Source organism: Coturnix japonica, chromosome 11 (genome assembly GCF_001577835.2).
Source record: "Coturnix japonica isolate 7356 chromosome 11, Coturnix japonica 2.1, whole genome shotgun sequence".
Lineage (NCBI taxonomy): Eukaryota > Metazoa > Chordata > Aves > Galliformes > Phasianidae > Coturnix > Coturnix japonica.
This window is the reverse complement of record NC_029526.1, coordinates 500,918-526,128: the sequence shown is the minus strand read 5'-3', so window position 1 is coordinate 526,128 and position 25,211 is coordinate 500,918. Positions and strand designations below refer to the sequence as shown.

The following is a 25,211-nucleotide window of genomic DNA, read 5'->3' as shown; positions in this document are numbered from 1 at the left end:
CGAACTACCAATCCCAGCCGTCCCTGCGTGTGCCGAGCCAATCAGAGAGCGTGGGGGGCGGGGAGAGGGGTAGGGCGCCCTACGATTGGCCAGGAGGGACGACTCAGCGGCGGGCGCCGTCGGAAGTGGAAGGCGGGCGCTTCCGGCAGAGCGGGGCCGCTTGGCCCGCCGGGAGTTGTATGGCGGATCGACTTCCCGCCGCCTCCCGCCATGTCCGTGGTGCCGCCCAACCGCTCGCAGACCGGCTGGCCCCGCGGGGTGAACCAGTTCGGGAACAAGTACATCCAGCAGACTAAGCCGCTGACCTTGGAGAGGACCATCAACCTGTGAGGGCCGCGCTGGGGGCGGGAGGAACCGGCTGGAACCGCTCGGGGGTCGGAGCGGGAGGGGAGCGGTGCGTGATAGTGATAGTGACAGTGATAGTGATAGTGATAGTGATAGTGATAGTGATAGTGATAGCAATAGTGATAGTGATAGCAATAGTGAGAGTCCGGAACGGCGGGGAGAAAAGGGGCCTCACAGCGCTGCGGGAACAACCAGCCGGGGGGACACACACGGCCCCGCCATCAAAGGCTGCACAGGCACCATCCGCTGCTCGGCCACCATCGGGGATGGAGCAGCCCGAACTCTGGGCGGCCGCTGAGTAAAGAATGTTCCCTCTTTTAGTCTTAATTCACTTCATCTTATCGCTGCCTGTGTAAAAAATCACTCTCCCTATGGACCTGCTACAACAGCTCCGTACCCTTCCTATGCTGGGGGACACAAATTCTCCAGGTGGGGTCTCGTGAGGACAGAGCAAAGGGGACAGTCCCTTTTCTCTTCGTGTTGCCATCCCTCAGTTGATGCAGCCTTTCTCTTGCCTTTCCAGGCTGCAGCACACTGTCTCATGTCTCATTTTTCATCCATCAGAAGCCCCAAGACCTCTGCAGGGCTGCTCTTAGTGAAGGCTTAAAGGGACAAGAGAGGAGCTTCCTCTCCCTTTTCTCCAGGCTGCGGAGTCAAAGCAGGTGGCTGCAGAGTAGCTGTAGATGCTTCTGGTTGTGTTTGCCTGTTTCTGGGTTGGCACCATGACAACGTATCCCACCGGCATGACTTCCTGCCCTCATGAGCCATGGTGCAGCCCTTGGCATGGCATGGGGTGTGCAGTGCAGCATGCAACCCAGACCTTGTAGTCCTTTGCAATGAGTGAGTTTCTGCTCCCTCGAGTACAGAAGGCTCAGCTGCAGGGTGAACACTGCGTGCTAGAGGTGTCAATTTAGCTTTCTTATTATGTAGTAATACTTTTTTTCCCCTTTAGGTATCCTCTCACCAATTACACATTTGGCACAAAGGAGCCCCTTTATGAGAAGGACAGTTCAGTGGCTGCTCGGTTCCAGCGCATGAGAGAAGAGTTTGACAAGATTGGCATGAGGCGGACAGTGGAAGGAGTTCTGATAGTGCACGAGCACCGGCTGCCCCACGTGTTATTACTGCAGCTGGGGACGACGTTTTTCAAGCTGTAAGTGCCTGCTTCTTGAAAGCACCTTCTTAGTCCAACCAGAAAATTACAGACCTCTTGAAATGTACATATCGCAAAGTAAGATGTGGCCAACTCTGCTTGGTGTTTTTAATGAGATTCATTTGTTCCAAGCGCATGGTTTGTGAGAACTGTTTTTAAAATGATGAAATTTCCCTCTAAAATGTATTTATCTGACTCTACTCGTGGGTAGTGGAGAGTTGCCTTGGTTCTAAAGTCTCTGGAAATCTTTGTTGCACTCTGGTAGGTTCCTGTTGGAAGCCCTGCTGGTAGTCAGGGTTTGGTCTTACACTGTGCAAGCTGTTATGCTTAAATACACTTATGCTACGGCTGCAAAAATGGCAAACCCTGGGAAATGAGTAGTGGTTATGAATTTACAAACTGCTGGGTCAGCTGGGTATAAGAGGGACAGGAATCTCAATTTGTGAGGGAAGTGCTTCAATTATTCCAGTGTTATCACAACTGGAAGGAAGTTTTGGTCATATGATTATAGTGGTGGTCACGCTTGTTTTCTTATTTTAAAATGGTTCGACTTGGGACAGGTGATTCTCCTTGTATTCTTGGTTTTATGTTTTTAACATTTGCAGTGTTTGGTCTCAGGTGAGGAGTAAAATTATCTCTATATCCAGATTCTTTTTTGATATGGGGCATGTATGTAGATGAAATAGGCACATTGTTTGCCTTTGCAAACAACTATGACGAGAATGTATCTTCATTTTTCTCATTATCCTTGCATGAAATGCAGGATAATTCTCCACTTGAGTTTTATGCTTCCTGCACACGTCACTAAGTACTGCTTTTGAGATTAGAACAAGCACAGCTGGTGTTTACAACCCCTTCTTCAACTTCAGTGCTTTTCTATTATTGTTAAAACTTAACCTTCTAAGTGTCTCTATCATTATTATGTATATTGTTATACTTCATCCCACTGAAGTTATTATTGTTGGCCTGTTTTGCTTTGTTTTGTTTTTTAAGGGGCACGTAGCAGCCATTAGAGATGGTCTTGGTGAAATCTACCCTATTGTCTTCAGATTGGGCATGGTTAGATTTAGAACCTCAAATGCAAAAACCTTGAGTGAATTTGTAGCTGCAAGCATGGAAATGTGTCCAAACTTACCTGTGAAAGTCTGCTAACACTGTAAAACATAACTCTAGCTTTAATCATTGATTATTTTAACAGACCTGGTGGTGAACTCAATCCAGGAGAAGATGAGGTAGAAGGGCTCAAACGCTTAATGACAGAGGTCTGTTTTCTTTTGTTATGTCGCAATACTAGAATGTTGTGGAATGTTGAATGATGTTAGAGTTAGTAGAATAGCCAAAGAACTGCAGCAGTCTCCTCGTCACTTGTCATTTTAATGCTGTAAAATGTTCTCAGGTCACTAACAACAAAGTATTACAGTAAGCTCTCGCTTATCCTCATGAGAGTGTAACCCAGTGGTCTGTCTTCCCCCCGAGTCCTGTGTTCATGTGCAACTTGTGTTTTGGGCTGTCATCAGATGTGCAGCAGGATACACAGCTGAGCACAGTGTGAGGATGACAACTTGTTTTTGAGCCAGTTTTCCCCACGTTCTTAACAACTTTATCAAAACGATTGCTGTCAGGTAGTGTCACTGCATTTCCTTCTTCTCATTGGTCTTATGGCACTCAGTTTGGCTGAATGTAGTGTGCAATTCAGAATGTCCTGTCAGGTGAGGATTTTATGAAAACAAAAAAAGCCACGTTGTAAAAGCAACCAAACATTAAAAACTATTCCAGAATAGCTCTGGACTACATCATACCCTTATTAGAGCAACTCTTCATGCTGCCAGAATGCACTTTCTACAGTATTGCTCGGAGTATTTAGTGTTCTGACTGTAGCTGTATTTGATAGATCCTGGGCCGTCAGGATGGCGTCCAACAGGACTGGGTGATTGATGACTGCATTGGTAACTGGTGGAGGCCAAACTTTGAACCTCCACAGGTGAGTACTTACGTTGACTTTCATTTTCTTAAATATAATTTGTTTTTCCAAAAGCCTTGAAGGAGCCACTTGGGCTTTTGGAGTGCTTGCTGCATGAGCCATTAGTTCTTGGGGGCTTTTGTTAAGCTATTCAGTCTTCTTTCTTTGACTGAAGACAAACTACAAAGTTTTTCTTCTGGAAGCTCCCTCTGCCTCCTTACACCTATCTACCCTGCCCTGTGCTGAGCTAGGCACTCCATTTAAGTTCCCGTTTTAACCACAGTGGTCACTTTTGCAGCACTTATGCTCACGCCCTGTGAATAGTCCCCTCTATTTCTAAATGCTGAGAACACTTGCTCAGTTTGCTGTTGTGCATTTCTGTCTTGTCAGGCTGGTTTAGCTGAGAATAAGAATTGGTGCCTACAGTACTTTCAAAGCTCTGTTCAAGCATCTTTTTTTTTTCTTCCAGTACCCCTACATCCCGGCTCACATTACTAAACCAAAAGAACACAAGAAGCTTTTCTTAGTCCAGCTTCAAGAAAAGGGTAAGTGTTTGTTTGCAACAGAGCAATTTATTTCTCAAACTATCAATGCATGTATTTCATGCAAGGAAATGTGGCTGCAGGTTTGTTTTCATATTCTTGTGGTTCATTTGCTTACAGTTAATCATTATAAAAATAAATGTTGGTATCAGTTTTGAAGTCGGGTGGTTGTTTGAACACAGGTTCCCAGTAAAGTCCCATTCCTGCTCCTACATCGTGTGCACAGCCCTGCAATTAAGCTTGAAAGGAATAAACCTACTTTGGTAGTCTAGTGCTACATGATCTTGCTTTGAGATCTGTTGGGAGTACCCTTGCCTGAATGCTTGGTGATATTTTTCATTTAATACTAACCAGCTTTATTTATTGGTAGCTTTGTTTGCAGTCCCCAAAAATTACAAGCTTGTAGCTGCACCGTTGTTTGAGCTCTATGACAATGCACCAGGATACGGACCCATTATTTCCAGCCTTCCTCAGCTTTTGAGCAGGTACGTTGTGTTTGCTTGCACTGTGGTTCTGGGAGCCCGGGCCTTAAGGCAAAGCAAAATAAATCACTTTTGCTGTGTCAGGTGGAGGCTGCTCAGGAATAAAAACGTTTGCCTGTTCATGTTCCAGAATGTCAGTTAATTAAATGGAATAGAAGTCTCTCACTTGGTGTAACTCTTCCAATTTTAGGTTCAACTTTATTTACAACTGAGTTCCTGTCCAACACCTGAGGAATCTGATTGAAGAAGCCGTCTCTGTGAGCACAGCTTTATGATGTAGAAAAAAGAATGTGTTGACTCGAGGATTTCATTTTTGTTCCTTTCCCGAAGGCCACTAAGATTCTCTTGTATGAATAGAGAAGTGAATCTCAGCTGTTTAGGTAGCAGGATGGCAGCGTGATGTCAGTGATTTTATCACTTTCCATTGTAATACTCACCAGTTTTTTTTGTACGACATTAAACGAGATGGAACCGACTGGTTGTCTTTTGTGGAGTTTGTTCTTCCTGTAGTTGTCTTCTAGTTGGAAGAATGCGACTGAAACTTTGGAAGTACACGGCAGATGCTGAAAGCTGCTGGGGGAGGTGGTGCAGCCAGTGCCTGGAGGTGCTGGAGAGGAGCGGCACTGAGGGATGTGGATGGTTGGGCTCCGTGATCTCAGAGTCTATTCCAACTTAGTGATTCTGGATATTTTATGTAGCTCCAGGACTGACTGTAGGCGCTATAGCAGCGCGGTGTGCAGGCAGCAGCTCCAGGCACGGTGCCTCTCCGTTCACGGGCAGCCGTGCGAGCACCTGGCTCTTGTTGCAGCGTTCCGACAGCCCAGCCGGCCCGCACCGTGCGCCCGGCGCTCCGTTCTCTCGCTGTTACCCGGGAGCGGGGCCGCCGTAACCCCGCCCAAGGCCGCAGGGCCGCGCCGCAGCTCTGGGCGCCGAAGGAGCGCGGGCCGCGCTGCCGGAGTCCCGCCCGGTGACTCAGCGCGGGGCGGTGCGGGCCGAGGGGCGGCGCCGGCGGGCGGAAGGGCCGCAGGAAGCGGGGCCGAGAGGCGGCGGCGGCCGCGGGGCTCCGCGATGCCGCTCCTGTTCCTGGAGCGCTTCCCCTGGCCCAGCCTGCGCACGTACGCGGCGCTCAGCGGCCTGGCCCTGTTGGCCGCCGCCTTCAGCGCTCAGCGCGCCCTCAGCGCGGCCGGCGAGCAGCGGGCGGGCGGGCCGCGGGCCCTGGACGTGGCGTACTACCTGCTGTCCGACAGCCTCTGCGTCTGGGTGAGCCGGGCCGACGGGGGCCGTGGTGCTCTGGGGGCCGTGGTGCTCTGGGGGCCATAGTCTTGCTCCGCGTGCCGACATGGAGGCCCTTAGCGCCAGAACGTGCCGGGCCGGGTGAGCGGCTCCTCGGGCAGCGGCAGCTTTGTTTGCCGGGCGTTCTGCCGGGAGGGGTTCGCGTTTCTAGAAAGCGAGATGAGCGATCGGCCCGTGTCGTACGGAGGGCAGGGTTACGTTTCATCAGAGCTGCGCGGCGCACAAAGCAGCCTCTGTTGGGCTCCTCTCGGAGCGGGGCAGAAGGATCCGTCGCTGACTGCTTTGTTTCCGTGCAGGTGCTGGTGAACACGGCGTGCTGTGTCCTGATGCTGGTCGCTAAGCTGATCCAGCGCGCGGTGTTCGGCCCGCTGCGAGTCAGCGAGAGGCAGGTAAGGCAGCACAGCACTGCTGTGTTTGCTACGTGGAACTGCTGAACACACAGTATAAATAAGCTTTAAAACACATTTCAGCCCTATCTCTGAGTTCTCTGTGCTGGAGTTCTCAGTGCTGAGCGTGCTGTCCAGTAGCACCATGTAGAAAACAATCTCCCCAGGAGATACTCCTGTATCTGCAGTTAGAGGCTTCCAGTGTTTTTCTGGAGGGAACTTCATCATTGTTTAATGGTATTTTACAAGTTCGGGGTCAACTTGCAAACCCTTTGTACACATTGCCAGATTTCTTACAAGCCCACCTCAGTTCAGGGCACTCACAACATCTGTTTTCTTCCCTGTTTTGCTTGTATATGGTGACATTTCTCCACTGCATTTCCCAGTTAGGGAAGTGCCAGTGTTGCTAACTCGCACGCCTTGCTCTGTACCCTGAGTGCTGCACAAGTATGGGTGCTCTCCAGCCTCAGGCATGGAGGCGATGACATGCATGTGGCCAGGACTGAAATCTCACACTGCTATTTCCTGAACTTATCATGGGTGAGAAGGTTTGTCAGAACGCAGCTAAAGGACCATTACTGCTCAGGCTTTTTAAAGCAGGATCCTGCAAAAGATAAAAGCAGCAACAGCAGTAGTTGGGATAGTAGGTATCTTAAAAATAAACATGTAAACATAGTTCTCTAGGAAAAATCAGGCTGTGATCATTTTTGGCACAGGGAGCTGTGGCACGTAATGCTTTGTGAGTAGCCACAGGTCCCTCAAAGCCTGTTGTATCTGTGGTTCACTCCCTCAGAGCTTTTGAGTGAAGTATATAACAAGCAGGTAATTCAGTCACACTTGTTTTTTGGTCATGCATGTTGACAGTGAGGATGTGGAATTTTAACCAGCGATAATTCCCAGGTTCTCTCCTCTCTTTAAAAACTGAAGTGAGAGGCAGTGACTGGATTCGTTCGTTTTTGGATAGTGAGAGTGTGCTCTGCGGGTAGGCTGGTTATCGTTGCTGGTGAACCAACACTTGTCAGCATTGGGAAGGAATTCTGGGCATGTCTGAACTGTCCTGGTGGTTTCATTGTGTTCTTTAACAAAACGTGTGGATTGTCAGTGCTCTCTCCATAGTAACTGAGTGCCTTCCTTCCTTTCTTTTCAGCATCTCAAGGATAAGTTCTGGAATTTCATCTTCTACAAGTTCATCTTCATTTTTGGTGTGCTGAATGTTCAGACAGTGGAAGAAGTGGTCATGTGGTGCCTCTGGTTCTCTGGGCTTGTGTTTCTTCATCTCATGGTCCAGCTCTGTAAGGATCGCTTTGAATACGTAAGTTTTGATTTAAGGGCTCTCTTTTGGGGTTTGCAGATTTAGAGGCACTGGGTTAGGATAGGCTGCAAGCAGATCATTTAGGCCTCTTCCCCACCTGAGGTGCAGAACAAATGCACCTTCTTTTAGCTTCAAATGATTGCTTTGGAATGCCGTGTCAATCTTACTCCTTCAGTTTTCTCATCAGACAAGTAGAGCTGAAGATATGTATTCTCTTTAATGAATTGTTCCATATATGTGCCCCATAGTTACTGCTGCATAGCTCTGTGTCTTGTCTTCATTGCTCTTAGTGGAGAAATCTGGAGAGCAGAACTTCCCTTAGAACTTAGAACCTTAGTCCCTTTGGGACTGATCTGTAAAAGCTCACTTACATCTACCCAGTGCTGAGTCCCAACATCTACCCAGTACTGAGTCCCAAAGCCTTTACGACACCCAACACAACTTTCTTCATAAGCTGTGTGCAGTTTCTGTAAATTTGGTAGGGAGACCAGAAACTGAAAGCTAGGCAAGGGTGAAACGGGACATTGGACAGTAAGACTTGTTCTTTTAGCATCTATAATGCATGCGTGTTTTCCTCAGCTCCTCCATCCTGAAATAAGAGTTTGAACTAAACTGGATCCATGAATTTCCTCCTGGTAGTTTTATAATTCCTTTATTTTGTTATTAATATCCAGTAAGGCCTGTCACCTCACAAGGAGCTGAGCACCAAACTTGAGATGAGATGGGCTGGGGCTCAGGAAATGGAGAATAGAATGAACCGGGCGGTCATTGGGTCTTGGGCTTGTTCAGAGAGTTGTAAGAGAACAAAGTTCATGTGGGGAGAAATCATTATTATTACTATCCTCTTCTTCCTTCAAGGCATGTATCATAGTTCTTTGTTTGGACAAATGGTACTAGTGTTATCTGCCTTGTAGTCTCAGCTGGATGAGAAATGAATGTAAACAGGGAAGAAGGAATTAGTTTTAGAAGAAAAGATGGGAGTTGATTTTAATCAGAGTGGGGTGAAGCTTTGGGCAACTCCTTTCCTTATCCTGTGCTTCCTGCCCTGAAAATAAGGACATGGACCCCTCTTTAGTATATTTTGACTTGATCTAGGTGTAGCGTACTGTCAAGGTAGCTTAGATGATGAATTATATATATTATATGTGTTGTTGAATGAGACCATTTTCAGTAGGCTCTGTTCAGCAGTCTGTAGCTGCAGGTGAGTTTTTGGAGGGTGGTGTCTCATTCTTTCAGTGTTGAGCTCATCCTAAGCAGATACTGTGGATTTGATGCAGAAACTATTGGGTGAGAAAGAGCCTGTGGTTTTGTCACACAAGTGACCTAATCATTAGATCAAATAATCAAAATGATCCCTTCTGACTTCAGAAAACCCTGTGAATGTAAATGAGAGGGAAGTGAGTGATGCTTTGTGGTGGTGTGTCCCTTTAGCTTTATTCTGCAGTGCTTATTGCTATGACGTGTAGTTGAGGTTGTGAAACTGATTTTCTTCTGGAAACAAAAGAAGGAAAAATTGTCTGGGGAAGTGAACACAGAGGGCAGGGAGGATGAAGTGCTAATTCAAACCTGTTTTGTACTTACGTGTTTGTGTTGCAGCTGTCCTTCTCTCCGACAACACCCATGAGCAGTCACATCAGAGTCCTGACCCTGCTTGTCGCCATGCTGCTGTCCTGCTGTGGGCTGGCAGTTGTGTGTGGTGTTATTGGCTACACCCATGGGATGCACACCCTGGCTTTCATGGCGGCAGAGGTGAGACTGCTTTCATAATGGTGTTGTTTCTGCTCTGCTTTTCGCTCCTCAGCTGGGGGTGTGTGACATTTCTTGGCTCATGGTGGGTTTTCTTTTTGCTTCCCTAAAGAAGTAGTTCCAAAGATGCATCTGAGCCCCTCTCCTGTTTTAGGATAGTTGCCACATGTGTATTCTTTCTCTGTTCAGAGTTTAAACCCACAGATACTCTTTGTCTGAAGAAGGGAATGAGGAGATAGATCTGTAAGATGGTGCTGAAATCAGATGGCAGTGTATGAAAAAATAATGGCTGTGCTTCATGAGCATTACGAGAAGGCTTAGTTGAAATGGCAGTTAGGGAGAGGGACAGAGTGTACACATAATGTGTGCTTTAGCTGTTCCCTTGAGGCTGCATTTTCTGTTTCATTTCTCCATAAAAGGGTTGCAACTAACGTCTTTCCCTAAGGCATGCCCATGGGATTTGTTTGAGTAGTTGCAACTTAGGTGAGGTGAGCAATCTGTGTTTGTGCACCTCTGTAAGTGTCAGGCTGTTTGTGAAATACATGTCCATGTGTTTGTGGGGTGAAGTCAACGTGCTTGTGATGTTCTGGTTGTTGCACTCTGCCTGAGGAAGTGACAAGTGAAGGGGTGGTAACCAGTGTCGCTGCAACTGAGTCACGCTGGTGCATCCTTGGTTCAGACAGCAAGTAACACCTAAGATCTGTTTTTCTTCTCCGCTACCTCGAATTCATACTTGGAATTAGCAAAAGCAATCAGCTGATAGCAGGATGTACAGTTGTACAATCAATAGGTAAGCAGAGGTTTGAACAGGTGTTTCGTTAAGAAAGATTATCGTGATGGAAAGATAATCTGTAGTAAATGGAAATGCTTACCGAAGTTGAAGGCTGGCAGTAAAACTCACAAAGGAGAGATCTCCAGAGAAAGAGATCCTTCCTCAGTGGCAGTCAGCCCTTAAATGGGATCTAGGAGAGGTGCAGCCAGGCTGACTCATTGCTTGCCTCAGGTGGTCAATCAGAGGTTCAGGCTGAGATCAGCAGTTTCCCGTACACAGGATGATATGGTGCTCAGTTACTGGGCACATCTGTGTATTTTCTCTTAAATAGGAGAACATGCTGCAGGGCTGGATTTGCAGTTCTTGAAGATTTACTGCTCTCTCTAGTAGGTGGCATCTCGTTAATGCTGCATCTCGTATCTCGGCTCAGCAGAACGGTGTATCTGCCCTGTGCCAGCATGGGGGAGGTTTATCAGGAGTGTTTTGGTTTCCAAGAGTTGCCTGCTTGGTGCTGATGTATTCATTACAGCTGTTCTGTCTGTTTGTTGACAGTGAGGAGTGTAGGTGCATGGTCCTCAGCCGAGCCACAGTTCCATGCTACCCTCTATGCTGTGGAGGATGTATAGGAAAGGGTTTCCTGCCCCATCCTGCTTCTCTCAGAACACTGAGGGCTGTGGGTGGGCTCTGGGAGGTTGTCTGGTTGTTCATTGACCTCATTTATACTTTGGCCTGTGCAGCGTCTGAGTGCAATGAATTCTGTTTCACTCTGTTGTGTACACACATGAGCTCTTCCAGTTGTTGGGACTCACCTGCCTGGTACAATCCCTATTCCCTGGCTATTGTGTGATACATTGGTGATGAAAAATAGCAAAAAACTGTTCCCTGTTTACTCTTCTTCACATCACCCGTAATTTTACGGACCTTTTTCCTATTCCTTCCAAGGAAAAGAATTCTTATCCATTTAATCCTTTCCACATGGAACTGTCTAACCCCATCCCTTCCTGCATCTTTTCAATATGCCCTCTGTGGATGACTGTGAGGAGTTCCTTTGACTTCAATAGCCAACAGTCGTGGTGGTGGATTTAAACATTCAGGTTTCTTCTAGGAGCTGGTGGTGACACCTCGTGGTCCTCATGCTCTCGGTAAAAGAGCATTAAAAACTGAAGGCTGAAATGTGTTCCTGGTGGTGGCTTCCAGAGGGGCCCTGCCAAATGTATTCTGTTAGAGTGTATCTAATTACTTTAAGCTGCAGTAAACGATTCATCTCTCCCCTGACTGCAAGTGCTCACTGTGCAGAGCCTCACAGCAGTGCAGTGCCTCGCAGCAATGCGTGTCAGTGTGCAGGAGCAGAGCTGGCAGCTGCCTGCCCTGTGCTGCATCCTCTGGGGAGCAGAGTGCAGCATGTTCCTCTTTGTGTCATCACTGGCAGCTCCTCAGGCTGCCAAGCTGGGTCGCTGCTGGCGCAGTGCTGCACTGTTGCCTTGCTAACCAGCACCAAAATGTCTTGGCAGCAGAACGGTGGATTGGAGGGAAGAATTGGAATGCCAGGTTCCAGATGCTGACTTAGGTTTTAACCTCTTCAAAGCTGTAAAAACCTTCAGATTTCCTGCTGAAAAACGTCTTCTTTGATGGAGGCTTCCTGCCACGTGTAATAGTTCTGACATCACTCTGCGCTCTGTGCTGCATCCACCCACAGCTCAGGCTGTTGTTCCATTTCACTGCCTGTGTGGTGAGCACTGGGATGTGTTTGCTTTTCCTCTGTGGTCTCCTCAAAGCCAAAACCCTGAGAACAGAGCTGAGTCTCTTTCTCTTACCCACATTTGGAATGGGGGGGGGGTGGGTAGGCAGAGGGCAGTCTGACAGCCCCATAGAGCAGCCTGAGGTTAGACTGAGCTAACCAGGCCAGAACACTGCTAACATCTTTGTTTCCTCTTTTGCAGTCTCTGCTGGTGACAGTCAGAACTGCTCATGTGATTTTGCGGTGAGTACTGCTGTGGTGATTGCTCAAGGTGTTTGTGCACGTGGTGTGGATGTAAGAGCTGCATGCAGTCACCTTGCTGCATTGCAAATGTGTATTTGGGGACAGGCCCCTTCTGTTTTTGAAACATAAGTTCTACAGTGCGTGGATTGCTTTAGAGGCTGCTAATAGAGCAGTGCTTAAGACATGGATTAAAATGGATTGGCACTGCTGTTTGGGGGTTGATGTATGCTCCTTGATACCATCATACTGTGTTTCTTTTAAGCTCCTGATCTTTCTAGCTTTTGCTCTAGAGAAGCAGAAAGCTCATGCATCTGCAAGGCGTATGTAGGGCATGACATAAAGAGCAAAAGCTCTTTGTCCAGGTCACCACCAGCTTTCTGGGTCTGTCATTAAGCTGTAATGCCTCACCTGAGACACACCTCAGAGGCTGAGCAATGTGGGTCTGCAGCATGCAGTACTGTCATCTCAAAAGGGGCTCTACGAGCACACAGGAGTTTAGTGAACACCGTTGTGCCTTGTGGTGGCATCTGTAGTGCCAGTGTGGGCTGAGCACTGGCTGCTTTTTGCCTTTGTCAGATATTGCTGTTTGAAACCAGTAAAAGTAGAGAAAACAAAGAAAGTGCTGGGCCTACAAAGGGCAAAGAATCCAAACCGAGAAGAATAAATAGCTTAGAGATTTTAGCTAATGAAAACCAGCAAATAAAGTTAATGTCTGGGCTCTTGCAGATATGTAATTCATCTCTGGGATCTCAACCATGAAGGAACGTGGGAAGGTAAAGGCACATATGTGTACTACACGGATTTTGTCATGGAGCTGACCTTGCTTTCGCTGGACTTGATGCATCATATCCATATGCTGGTATGGAGCACTGCAGCATTAGCTGAGTACCTTGCCTTAAAACACTGGGTGCTGGGTATTTCAAATAGGCATTTTTGTTTTGCTTATTTCGTGTTGTAGAGAAGTTCAGTAAATGAAGAGGAAAGTGTTGTATGGGGCTTCTGGCATTCTTTCGTCCTGTGTAATTGCAGTCTTCATAAATAACTTTGTTATGGAGTATTAACTACTGTGTAATTACCTGTTTAATTGGCTTTATTATTGAGCAATCACATGGAATTATTTTCACTGGCAGCAGGGGGCATTCAGACAAACAGGGCTTGAACACCATTTCTCCTGTTATGAACCCTGTGCTACTCAGGTGGTTTTTGAGGGAAATGCTGTTTGAGGAAATGAAATGAGGAAAAGCATTTCCTGTGAGCAAGTGTGGTTAGTTTGAATGTTCTTAATAGAAGAACTGATTTCCTGGGTTCTTGTTCTTTTAAGCACAGATACAGTTTCTTGTGGCTGCCTCCCAGTTCCCACTTCTGATCCCTGCTGTTGTTTTTTTTTCCCCGCCAAAGCTGTTTGGCAATATCTGGCTGTCGATGGCCAGCCTGGTGATCTTCATGCAGCTGCGCTACCTGTTCCACGAGGTCCAGAGAAGGATTCGGCGGCACAAGAACTACCTGCGTGTGGTTGGAAACATGGAGGCCCGGTGAGTTGCCTGCTTGCTCTAGGGTGTGCATTGTGCTGTGGGGACAAGAGCCCAGGCAAGAAGTTGGGGGTTCTCTTATGTTCCTTTGATATTCGATGGTATGTTGTGAGCTGGAGAGATGCTGTCTTCCAAAACCTGCTCTGAAATGTTCCTGCTGTAGAGGGTGTGTTTTTACAGTCTTTGCTTCCATTGTATTTGTGACAAGGGACTCTCTGTCTCAGTTTAACAGATACACAGGCTGACTTTTACCAGGCATCCTACTTTTGTACAAGTAATGCTGATCACAAGTGAACTCTTCAGTCCAGAATTTCTTCTGTTTGCCCTTATGTACTGCCCTAGGTGGTAGGGGTGGCATAAGGTCTGCAGAGCTCAGCCTGCTTCATGTATTGCCTTTGGCTCTGATGGAAATTAATGCTTCTAATTTCCTCAGGCTGTGTCATTCAGTTACTGCCAGAAATTTAATCAAAATATTAATTAAAAGAAACAACCTGTTCATTAAACGTGAGGCCAACTTCAAGCCAGCTTTGCACCTGGAGCAGAGCTGAGGGCCATTCAGGATTACTTTAGGCCATCCCCCTGTACCAAGACAATGTAGAGAAGTGGAGAGGCCTGCTAAAAACTGAGAGTGTGCCATGTGCTTCTCCATCTCTGATGCCTTGTCATAGTTCAGCTGTGTCCTCAGTAAAATAAAGAGCAGCAGGGAGTTTTTTTGTACATTGCGGTACCATTTTCATTTTAAACTCTGATGGACTTGACCAGCTCTGATGCCTGCTGTGCTCTAAGTAGAGAGAGCAGTCTTCCCTGGAGATTCACAGTGTTTTCTTTGCAAAAGGGCAGGTAGTGCTATCACACCAGGTTAAGAGCTGCATAGCCATGTTCATCCACAGTGGGTTACTTCTTTCTGGTAACGCAGCTGCTGAACCCTTTATATTGCTCTCAAAGCCATTTTGAGTTGTTAATGTTTCAGGCATCTTGTCTGATGACTTTGTGTAGTTGGTTTTTGGGTGTATTGTGCAGTGGCTGTACTGCAAAATGTTGTGCTACTCATCTCTGTACTGTCTCTACTGTTTGTCTTTGGGTACTATGCAATAGATACTTGCACTGTAGATTAAACATATAATAATTCAAAGACAAATAGAGGTTGGTGAAATCTGAGGGCAAAATTTGTCAAACCAGAAGTACTTAGGAAGACATTTTGATGGGTACAGCTATTAAAGCTCATTTAGAAAAATGACATAAGCCAAATCTATACAGGTTATAACTTGAGGTTCTTGACCTAATGATCATGCTCCGTGGAAGGCAGTAAGTCATTTGGGCTTAGGGTGTATGCAAGATGTGCCAAAAGAAACTGTGCAAGAAAGCATGGGAGAGACGTGTATGATAGTTTTCCTTTACAGCATGAGTTCCGGTTATGGAAAAGGTAACAAACATCCTGGCACGCCTCCCTCGAGGAAAAATGAATGTGAAGGGTAAGGTTTCCTCAGTGCAGAATCCTTTAGGCAGAAAGCTGTGCTGCGCTGGGATAATCATTACTGCTGTCTCTTCCTTTTATAGGTTTGCAGTTGCGACACCTGAGGAGCTAGCAGTCAATAATGACGACTGTGCCATCTGCTGGGACTCCATGCAATCCGCGCGGAAGCTCCCCTGCGGCCATCTCTTCCACAAGTATGTTGCTGGGGCTGCAGGGCCTGGGGACAGAGGTTATGTGGGGCAAGTGTGACACTTAGAGCAGGGTGACAAGCAGCCGACTCAGCTGAGCTGTGGTTGCTGACTGCCTGGGCCATCTTGGTTTGCTTCTAATTACAGAGCAAAAGTAGCATTTGCTTCCATGTTGGAGCTGTTTCATTTGCTGCCTTCTTTCCTCTGAACTAAGAGTATATTTGTTGTCAGCTGCTACACAGGTAGTACTGAGTTATGGTATCTCAGTTGCAAGTCTGTACCCTGCCTTTCTGTGCAAATACTTGGTAAAATAGGCCTTCTTTTTTTTTTCCCTCTGTTGGTCTCAGGCTTTTCTTCTTCCATGTGTGCATGTTGGTTTTCAGGCAATGAAGAAAAATTGGAGTTAGATCCTTATATACTCTTCAGATACCAACTTTAAGGAGAAAAACAGCAAATATTCTTTGTACAGCACATCTTTACATGGTGATGCTCCAGAACATTTGTGGAGGTCATGTCTGATTAGATGGTTTTGTTGGGGGCCTGAGTCCCTCAGGGCTGGGAATGAAAGAGTTTAAACGAACAGATTAGTGGGGGAGGTCACCAGGTTCTGCTAATTGGAGCTGGGAGGCTCTCACCGGAGGATGGTTCTCTGTCCTGTTTCTTGCACTCAGTTGGTAGTGAGTCACAATAGGTGCTTGTAGAGGTAGAGTGCTCCTTAGATGCACCTTACCTTGGATCTTTTGTAGCAGCACATGGATCTTTACATTTATGTGTAAAGGTAAAAGGGATGGGGCTGAAGGTGGGAATTTCTGGAGTGCCATTTGGTTAACGTGCACAGTCAGTTAAATTCTCCCTGTGAATCTGAGCAGGTTCTTTCATTCAAACAGCTTTTTACTTTTCTGGTAACTGTCAGAGCAGAGGTTGGAATCCGTGTGCTAATTTGTTGTCATTTGTGACAACCTTGCCATAAATATTTATCTGTGTTCCAAGAAGTCTCTAATGAGATAATTTGCCTCAGTAGCAGAAACCTCTTCCAGAGCTGCTGAATCAATGAATATTTAATCACCCCCGGAGCACTTGAGAAGCACAGGGTCTCCTCATCAGAAATTTGTCTTCTCTGTATCTAAAATGACCCTTTTGTATTTCTTTTCTCTGAAGCTCAGTTACCTTTACCTCACTGGTGCTCTTAAGGAGGGAACGTATTGCAGCAGATGGCTTTAGATGGTATGCCAAAAATAGGTAACCCACAGCACAGCTCTGCGTGCTTAAATCTGCATTTCAAACACCTCTCTCTTTCTACAAGACAGCAAATGTTCAGAATCAGGTGATGTTGCAGTGGCAGATGCTGGATTGTATTAATCTACTGATAAAGCTCCAGAGCTGTACGCACTGTGATGGTTTGGCTGATGACTCTTTTCAGAAATACTTTGGAGCTCTGAAGGTTTCTGTCCGCATTGCTCTGGCAGAGCTGCTATGAAGGTTTATCTGTATCTTTTAAATGTTTGCCCAGTTGCTGTTTGCCCTTTTTCAGCTCAAGATGGTGAGAGAAAGGGCACTTTGTTCCCTCTTTCCAGGCTGAACTTGCTTGTTTTGAGCCAGGCAGGCATCATGCTTGCGCTGGTTGAGTTTGGGGGTAAATTTGCAAGCTTGTTTATAAAACCTGAACCACTTGAGTATTTTCAGCTGGAAGGAAAAGAAACGCCGCCAGTCATCAGGAGATCATCAGACGTACCTTGCAAATGATCTCTGAGCAGTCTGTGTGTACGTGTTAATGCTCTGTGCAGAATATGCTGCAGCTACTTGAAGTTCTTGTGATAATGATGCGTTGGAAAATTGCTGCAAACTCACCATAATGTTACTGTGTTCCCTGTTAGCTCCTGCCTGAGGTCCTGGCTTGAACAAGACACATCTTGCCCAACGTGCAGAATGTCTCTTAATATCACTGACAGCCATCATGTGAGGGAGGATCACCAGAGGGAGAATCTGGATGAGAACCTGGTCCCCGTGGCAGTAGCAGAAGGCAGACCACGCTTGAACCAGCACAATCACTTCTTCCACTTTGATGGTGAGTTGAGCAGATCTGACATCTGATGCTGCTGACCGAAAAAAGCAAAGGGAACAGCTTTCTGTAGGAGAGTGTTCTTTCTTTCTGTGGTGGAGGCCAGTTGGACCTGACCTGCTCTAGGACCAGTTGGTTAGAAACAGGCCTGTTTTCAGTAAAATTGCTGGAGTTATTAGCGTATTCCAGAACTGAATCTGGTTCTGGATTATTTTAATTTTCCCTCTAATGGGAACAAGAGAGTCTTGTTTCCATGATCCTCTGGCCCTCAGCTTGTTAAGCCTCTGTGACAGCAGCTGCTTGGAGCAGTCACTGATTTGCTCCAGCCATCTCCACCCTTGGGGTAGACTGCATTGAGAACTCCCTGTATGTAGTACTTTGCCTGCTGAGAACCTCTTGTGCACGTGCCTGACTTACCTTGTGATTTCTTATCCTTAGGCTCTCGAATTGCCAGCTGGCTGCCGAGTTTTTCAGTGGAAGTGATGCATACTACCAACATCCTTGGTATCACACAAGCCAGCAACTCCCAGCTCAATGCTATGGTAAGGCTGCCTGGCTGTTTTGGACCTCTGTTTGTGCTGTGGGGGCAAAGGGGTGCATGTGGATAGAGAACAGAAGGGGAAGGAAGTCAGAGCAGTGCTTGGGTGCCACATGAAAGTTACCTTCTGAACAAGAAGCTTCATTTCCAGGAAGCTAGGGCTGTAGATTATTTTGGATGTGCCAACGCAAAGTGTAAGTAAGTGACAGAGAAAAATTGTATGTACTTTCTACGGGATGTAGGTGTAGATGGATGGACCTTTTCTTAGCTTGACTGATGTGACTTGAGCTTTCCTTTAGTACTCGGCTTCACTCACAACTTCTAGTAGTGAAGGGTCAGAGTAATCTGAAAATTTGTCTGTTGGTTGGTAATGTGGCTTATTGTAGCATGACTCACTTACTGATTCATGATAATGATAGCAGTGCTGAGGATGAAGTCCCTGATTTGACCATGGATAAGCTCTCTAGAACAAGAAGAGAAGGAGGTGGCATTATGGAATTTCTTAGTTAAGAAGTGGCATTTCCTTTGGGTTCTTCATGCTGCCGTGTGCTGTAAGTCAAAGTGCTCAGTGAGGTATCATGTGAAGGTGACAAAACTTTGACAGTGTGAGGCCTTTCCAACCTTCATGATTGTTTAAGCCTCAACAGAATAAGGCCACAATTATTTGGGGGTTGGGGTCAGGGATGGGAAGGTGTTGGCAGATCTTAAGTGAAAATGCAGGGACTCCACATAAAATCAGCTTAGGTTTTTTTACAGGACAGAATGACACAAATGGGCTTATGTTAAGGATAAATAATGATTTAGCATTGCATTATTCAAAGTAGCAAATTATATTGAAATGTCTGCTATAAGGGAAAAGCAAAGTTAGCAAGCCACTGAAGTGTTACACATTTTTAATAGAAATGAAGCAAAGATCTTTGTGTTACTGAATAAAAACCCCAGGGATGTATTTCATGGGAAAGATGGAGGGCTGGAATGCTGCATCAGTTGTTTTGGTCACAGATAGGTACAACAGAGAGTGAGTTTGCTGCAGTTGGTTGTGTTTCAGCACACTGTCAGCTGGTGTAGTTTTTTGCTTTGCTTTTCAGACACCTCGTACTCAGTTTTATTTGGTGTGCTCAGTTTTTTCCCTTGCAACTTTCAGAGCTTTCAGACTGTATGAAAGCTGGTCTGTAGGCAGGGTGGCAAGAGAGAGTATGAGATTAAAACCTCTTCCACAGGTCCTTACCATCTTGAAATGCATCTGGGGCAGAGAAAAACGATTTTATTTAGGTGTTGTTTTAAATGTTCAGCTAACTTTCAGCCATGCCTGAATTCTCTATAGATCTTTATTAAAGGTGCTGTTGCAAAATAATTGTTGGGAATCTTTTGAGGCCTTTATCTGTCTATGTGCCTCAGGGAATAGGAATGTACACTTTCAGGACCATGTAGTGCCTCCATAGAGGTTGTAGTTTTGCTGTTGGCTTCAGTGAAGTCAAAGTATTGCCCTGCAAATCACTGTCAGTGTGGCTTTTTATTCCCTTCATTTTTTCCTCCTCCTGCACATGAGTTATTATAACCTCAGCTTTGAGCAGTTCCTTTTCTTTCTCAGTTTGTAGTGAGACACTTAGCAGCTAATTTTATATATCCCTAGATATATAGTATATCTACAGTTACAAACCTTGCTTTCTCCAGGCCCACCAGATTCAAGAGATGTTCCCCCAGGTTCCTTATCATGTAGTTCTGCAGGATCTGCAGCTGACCCGTTCTGTGGAGATAACCACCGACAACATCTTGGAAGGGCGCATCCAGGTGCCTTTCCCCACACAGGTAAGTCATGGGACAAGTCATGGGACTGTGCAGCTAAAATGTCTGTCTGACATATGGACTGAGCTTGTAGGGGTGAGTGGCATCAGGTAAAGGCACAGTGAGCCCAGCTCAGTGCACTGTTACTCTTCAGATTTGACCTGTGTGAAGATGTTGCAGTTGGAAGATGCAGACCGGTTCTGGCTGTCCGGCATGTGTTGTATCTTCACATTGCAATGTCTGACTTGATCAGAACGCTGAACCACACACTGTTGTGTATGGTTGAGGTATAGATGTCTGTTCCTCGCCATAGCTCTTGGAAGGGCCTTTTTATGTATTAGGATGGCTCTTAGCTGTGCTTTAGCATTGTCCATGTTTAATGCAGGGCACTTTCTTTAAGTGGAAGAGCCTGAAACTGTCACTGGTGGGCTGTGGGCTGTCCATGGTGGTGCAACTGGACTGCAGAATGTATCGAGTGCTTTCCTGCACGGTCACAAATGCATGATGTAGTGCTGAATGCTAATGAGAAAACACCTTGGGGTTAGTTTTTCCTTTGCCTGGAGCTCCATAAATGCAGTATATTCAGTCACATATCAAAAATATGTATTAAAAATGTCCTAGATGGAGACAAATATTTGTTCAGTGAAAGCAGCTCTTCTCCATTGCTCATGTGCAGAAGCTTTAGAACATTTCCAGTTGATTTCTCTGCTGATGGATGATTGAACTGTACTATTTAGGAAGGTTTTCCACAAAGAAAGTAGATGGCAAAAGGATGCCTTGTTCTTAATTAGTGATAGCACATCTCAGTAAAGCAGACTGGGGACAGTGGTTCTGCTAATAAGAATACTGAATTCCGGCTGTGTGCACATCTGATAGTGCTGTTATCTAGAGTGCAGTTTCAGCCTGCGTGCGGGGAAGCAGAGAGAATTCTCTTTCAGCACAGTGCTTTCAGTTCATTACTAATGGATCCATTTCTAAATGGAACACAACACGCAATGCTGCAGAAGGCAGAGTTTGAATGTGTTCAGAGGGCTTGTTTTGGTTTTGTTATTTCACATGCTGCATTAAACCCGTGATGTTTGTGTTTCAGCGTGCAGAGGCTGTTAGACCTGCTTCAAACAGTTCTGTGGAGCGGCACAGCGCTGACCAGGATGATACTAGGACAGTCACACAGGTAATGTGGCATATCCTAGAAGGAGTCCAGCAGAGGGCCACCATGATGGTGAAGGCCTTGAGCATCTCCTGTGTGAGGAAAGGCCAACACACCTGGCTTGGTTCAGCCTAGAGAAGACTGAGAGAGGATCTTACCAATGCTTATAAATGTGTAAAGTGTGGGAGGCAAGTGAATGAGGCCAGACTCTTTTCAGTGGTGTGCAGTGATAGGATGAGGGGCAGTGGCCAAAAAATGGAGCAGAGAAAGTTCCTCACAAATGTGTAGAAGAACTTCTTTACTGTGGGCTGACAGAGCCCTGGAACAGACTGCGTGGAGAGGTGGTGGAGCCTTCTTTGGAGACACTCAGGACCCGGCTGGACACCCACCTGTGCAGACTTCTGTAGGGAGCTGCTTCAGTGGTGGTGTGGGGACTCCTGTTGCTGCTCTCCTGCATGCAGGAATTTTACGTACACCACACCCCAAACATAGTGCAGATGTCCTTGGCACAGGAATACTGCTCTGCTGCTGCTGACCCTGCCACAGTGTTGGGAGGTCTTTGTGTTTGAACTTTGGCAGAGCAGTGGATGAGTGGTTTTCCAGGGATGCCAGGCCAAACCATGCACTCTGTGCATTCAGCTCAGCTTGTGTAGGACGAGCTGAACACCCCTGTTACACAGCCACAGAGACAAACCTGGGAGACAGACCTGCTTAGTTCCCTTCTGTTGGTGCTTCTGTTGCTTGGGAGCTTAGGGGCATCCTCTGGAAAACTCCTGTCTATTTTCTGTCTCTTCAGTTTTGATCTCGGTGTTTAACCACGCACTTGGTGTGTTGCAGATGTTCTCTTTCTTCTTACCAGGAGAATATATTGCTATGGTCAGTCAAACTCTTGTCTGTTTGGAAAGGTCTAGCAACAAACAAGCTACTGCAACAGATTGCATGTAATTTTGTAGTGAGCTTTCTGAATGCAAAAGGGAAGGGATATCAGGAGGCCTCGTTGTTGCCTGTTGGTGAGACTTGCATTTCCAAATAATGGATAGATGCAACTTCACACCTTATGGCACAGCCGCTGAAAGGGAGTGAGGCGGTTCTTGCTGCGTTGTGCTCCAAATTTAGAGTAGGTTTTACAAGCATTCAATCCTTTATGCTCACTTGGGATCTTTGGTAGATGTCCAACATCGCAGCAAATGCATTGGAATTCTTGTTGGCAGTTGGACATGACAGGGGAGCTCGTGTGCTGAAATAGAAGCACCTTTTGTTATGACTGAGCTGGGCTTTCCTCTGTGTCATGTTATGCCTTCATTCCAGCTAGAATTCACAGGGCTTAAGTTGGAGATAGCAATTCCTTCCCCCCAAGTACTGCTGGTGGCTTTGGGGGTTCTGTGCTGATACAAGATGAGGGCAGTCTGGAGATGTGCTGCTGGCTGCTTCCAACAGCATTGGCAGTACTGATGTGGGTGCATGGCGTGCTGCACGTTTTCTTTGTGAATACACTTGCTATTCCTTCTTTACTGTTACATTGCTGATCGAGTCAGCTCTCTGGAATCTAGCTAAATCAAGAGCATTAATTATGAGTAATTAACGTTGGTGTCTCTGAGATCCCTTTCACACAGAGTGTGAAGGCACACAGAATAGAGGCACACAGAATACAGGCTCTTTGAACATGGTTTAGATGAGCTCTGTTCTGTATTTCAGCTGGGGTTTTCAAAGCAGCCCAGGGGATGGGCTGCAGCGAGTGAAAGCCTCGTTTCTTTCAGAGCCTCAGAAAGTGGCAGCTCTTTGCAGCTTGTTAGTTTGATGTGAAGAAGCCCTGGTGGCAAATTTTGCACAGACTTGAGATGTTTAACTGAAAAAGAAAACTCCCTCTTTTCCTAACTTCCCCATTTTTTCTCTTAGACCAAAAGAGTGCCACTGGAACTCAACTCAAGACTGGAAGAAATGGGAGAACTGAGCGAAGTGGAGGCAGAACCCAGTGAAGCAGAAGATTTTGAGGCCAGGGGAAGTCGCTTTTCCAAGTCAGCTGATGAGAGGCAGCGCATGTTGGTTCAGCGGAAGGAGGACTTGTTGCAGCAAGCTCGAAAGTATGTTCCTTCCTACAGCTGCAGCCTGGCCACTCGGTTTTAATCTCCCAGAATGGCTGTTACATGGATTATGACTGAAAGACTGGGGTGGTGCAAAGAGTATTAGGAGGGATGAATACATTGCTGCAACACGCTCAGGTGCTCTTTAAGACAGACCTGTGCCTCTGATAAACCCAGTTCTGAAACAGCGTCTTGTGTTGCAGCGTGCACACAGCCTCTCAATTGGTGGATCAGAGCTCATAGGGTGATTTTTCCAGCTTCAGTGAGCTTTAGATTCAGCTTCTAGTAAGTGAGGAAATACTGCTTGTGCTGAGACTCCTAGTACACTTCTAGCCAACCTGCCTGCCTGGGTGTCAGCCTGTGCTGTGTGCTGCTGCAGCTGAGCTCACTGTCGGTCACCACTTTCCAAATACAGAACAAGAGCAGGTATTGAGCTGCGTAGGGCTGACAGACCAGAAGAGCTTCTGATGAGCAGGTCAGCACTGCCAAAGTGAGCGTGGCCAACTCTTACTCCCAGCTCAACTAGTATTGAATGTAGATATGGCACTTTGCAGCCCCAGTGCCCACCTGTCAGCGCCTTCCCTGTCCTCATGGAGGGAGCTGCAGGTTCTGCCTGCACTTCAGCATGGTGCAGTGGTGGGACCCAGTCAGTAACTCACCTCAGGTCTCAGAGTCTGAGTGCATCATTAGTGTGTCCATGCAAAGTATTTTCTAGCTTTGGATGCGCTTCAGCTCCTGCCTTGTTTCCTGAAAGCACCGACTGTTTTCTGGAGCCAAACAGATTGGGCTGCTCTCACTCATCTCCCTTTTCTCCTCTTGCAGGCGTTACTTGAACAAGACCTCAGATGAAGATCTGAGCACAGAGAAGCCCTCAGTGCCCGAGGGAACCTCCGCTGACCCAGTCACGCTGCGCCGCAGGACGCTGGCAGCCGCCGCCGAGCGGAGACTGCAGATGCAGCAGAACTCATAGCGCTCACTGCTCCTCCTTCCTCCTCCTCGTGAGCAATGTTGAATAAAAGAAATGAAACACAAAACCCCTGCATTTCTATACCAGCAGGAAAGTGTCACTTCAGAGTTGAGCGCTGCCGAGTGAGCTGGCTGCCGCTCTGCTGTATAAAGCATGTGGTCTAATCATGTTTGGACAGCTGACAAATTAACCTTTTTTGTAATGTTTTCTATGTGATGTTGATCCCCTCCACAGACAAAAGCAATCTGAACCACCAGTGCGATTTCTCTTTGCACGAGGCGTTGGCCTGACTGCACAACGGAAGCTGAGGGAGATGAGTTGGAATTGAGCAGCTGTGGGTGCAGGTCGGAGGGCATGGCTGCAAGAGGGGAAGGAAGCGCAGGGGTTGGCAGCAAACCCTGTGTTAGAGGAGCAGCTGCTCCCTGCTCACCTCCCGAGTGAAGGAGCTGCGTCGGTTGGCTGCGGTGCTGCTGGGAAGCCCGTTTGTAGGCGGGTGGAAGCTGTCTGGCAACGCAACATAGGAAAAAATGGAGTTGCTAATTGTGCAGTGCTGCTCTGATTCACAGCGATGCATACAGCACTTTGCTCACCGTTGCTGGGCTCTTGGCACTTGGCCTGTAGTTCTGCTCGCTCCCCAGGGCTGCGCTATCTTCCTTTTAGAGCCAGAAAGAAGTGAGAAGCGGGGAGGAGCAGAGTGGAGAATTGGGGGGGGCACAGGGGAGGCTGCAGCCCCCAGAATTCGGTGTTAAAAAGCTGATGGAGTCCCATTGAGGAGCCCACCTGTTTTGGACTGCGGAGCAGCACGGACTTGAAGGCTGGAGCTGGCTCTGATGTCTGATATCACGCTTTCTATGTCATTTTTAACCCCACAGCTCTGCCATTAGACAGAAGCACCGGGAGGGCAGGTGACCCTTGTGCACTGTGCAGCCCCATCTGCTCACCCGGCATCTTTCTAAGGGATTTCTGACCCCACGTACACCCGGAACCAGCACTGCTAAGCTTACAGAGTGGGATTTTACACAGCTGTGACTTGTTTAATTCCTGATGAGTGAATCCTTGTTCCGCCGCCCTTTAGAAGGAGCCCAGTATTATCTAGAATCATTGGTATCTGTTTTTTACTGTCGGTCTTTAGGGAGGTTTGAAGGTGGGTTTAAGGAAAGGCCTCGATGTTTAGGTGAGAGTAATTGATTGCAGTGAACCTTTCTGGGCAGCCTTACCTTGCGATGCTGTGTGTGAACTGCCAGGGGTTTTTCTTTTGAGATGATGGGGTTTGCTCAGAACCCGGCTGTTTGGTTTTACTGTTTAAAGAAATGAAATAAAATCTTGATCAGTGTTGGAAATTGTTTGCTGAGTCCTGTGTGTTCCTGTACGATGAGAATCCAAGTGTGGCGTGAAGGGGGAGATGGAAGAGGAACAATGTGTGGGGGGACTGGAAATAAAATGGGTTTGGGGCTGTTGGAGAGCCGGC

At 46.9% G+C, this 25,211-nt stretch overlaps 2 protein-coding genes across 3 annotated transcripts; both read left to right on the top strand.

Annotated features, from left to right (window-relative positions):
- Positions 1–138: 138 nt before the first annotated feature.
- NUDT21 (nudix hydrolase 21) lies at positions 139–4,957 on the top strand. The gene is made up of 7 exons (XM_015873829.2): positions 139–326; positions 1,298–1,498; positions 2,697–2,760; positions 3,390–3,479; positions 3,928–4,003; positions 4,371–4,485; positions 4,673–4,957. Exons 1-7 carry the CDS (start codon positions 211–213, stop codon positions 4,692–4,694), a joined length of 684 nt encoding a protein of 227 aa, XP_015729315.1. The 5' UTR covers positions 139–210; the 3' UTR covers positions 4,695–4,957.
- A 531-nt stretch (positions 4,958–5,488) lies between these two features.
- Positions 5,489–25,086, top strand: AMFR (autocrine motility factor receptor). 2 transcript variants are annotated; one of them, XM_015873827.2, is made up of 15 exons: positions 5,489–5,742; positions 6,072–6,164; positions 7,309–7,473; positions 9,070–9,222; positions 11,932–11,972; positions 12,699–12,831; positions 13,371–13,504; positions 14,902–14,973; positions 15,059–15,169; positions 17,038–17,228; positions 17,661–17,764; positions 19,435–19,569; positions 20,636–20,719; positions 22,592–22,776; positions 23,599–25,086. In XM_015873827.2, exons 1-15 carry the CDS (start codon positions 5,551–5,553, stop codon positions 23,744–23,746), a joined length of 1,941 nt encoding a protein of 646 aa, XP_015729313.1. In that variant the 5' UTR covers positions 5,489–5,550; the 3' UTR covers positions 23,747–25,086. The 2 variants fall into 2 exon arrangements, with proteins under 2 accessions (XP_015729313.1, XP_015729314.1); XM_015873828.2 differs by lacking the exon at positions 14,902–14,973 and having other exon boundaries at positions 5,491–5,742.
- Positions 25,087–25,211: the final 125 nt, after the last annotated feature.

What these genes read in the sequence shown, in the direction of transcription:
- AMFR (XM_015873827.2), top strand. Translation starts at nt 5,551, where the DNA reads ATGCCGCTCCTGTTCCTGGAGCGCTTCCCCTGGCCCAGCCTGCGCACG. An exon ending in TGCATCATATCCATATGCTG is followed by an intron (nt 12,832 to 13,370) that starts GTATGGAGCACT and finishes TCCCCGCCAAAG; the next exon opens with CTGTTTGGCAATATCTGGCT. An exon ending in TCACTTCTTCCACTTTGATG is followed by an intron (nt 17,229 to 17,660) that starts GTGAGTTGAGCA and finishes TCTTATCCTTAG; the next exon opens with GCTCTCGAATTGCCAGCTGG.
- NUDT21 (XM_015873829.2), top strand. Translation starts at nt 211, where the DNA reads ATGTCCGTGGTGCCGCCCAACCGCTCGCAGACCGGCTGGCCCCGCGGG. An exon ending in GGGACGACGTTTTTCAAGCT is followed by an intron (nt 1,499 to 2,696) that starts GTAAGTGCCTGC and finishes TTATTTTAACAG; the next exon opens with ACCTGGTGGTGAACTCAATC. An exon ending in TCAAACGCTTAATGACAGAG is followed by an intron (nt 2,761 to 3,389) that starts GTCTGTTTTCTT and finishes TGTATTTGATAG; the next exon opens with ATCCTGGGCCGTCAGGATGG.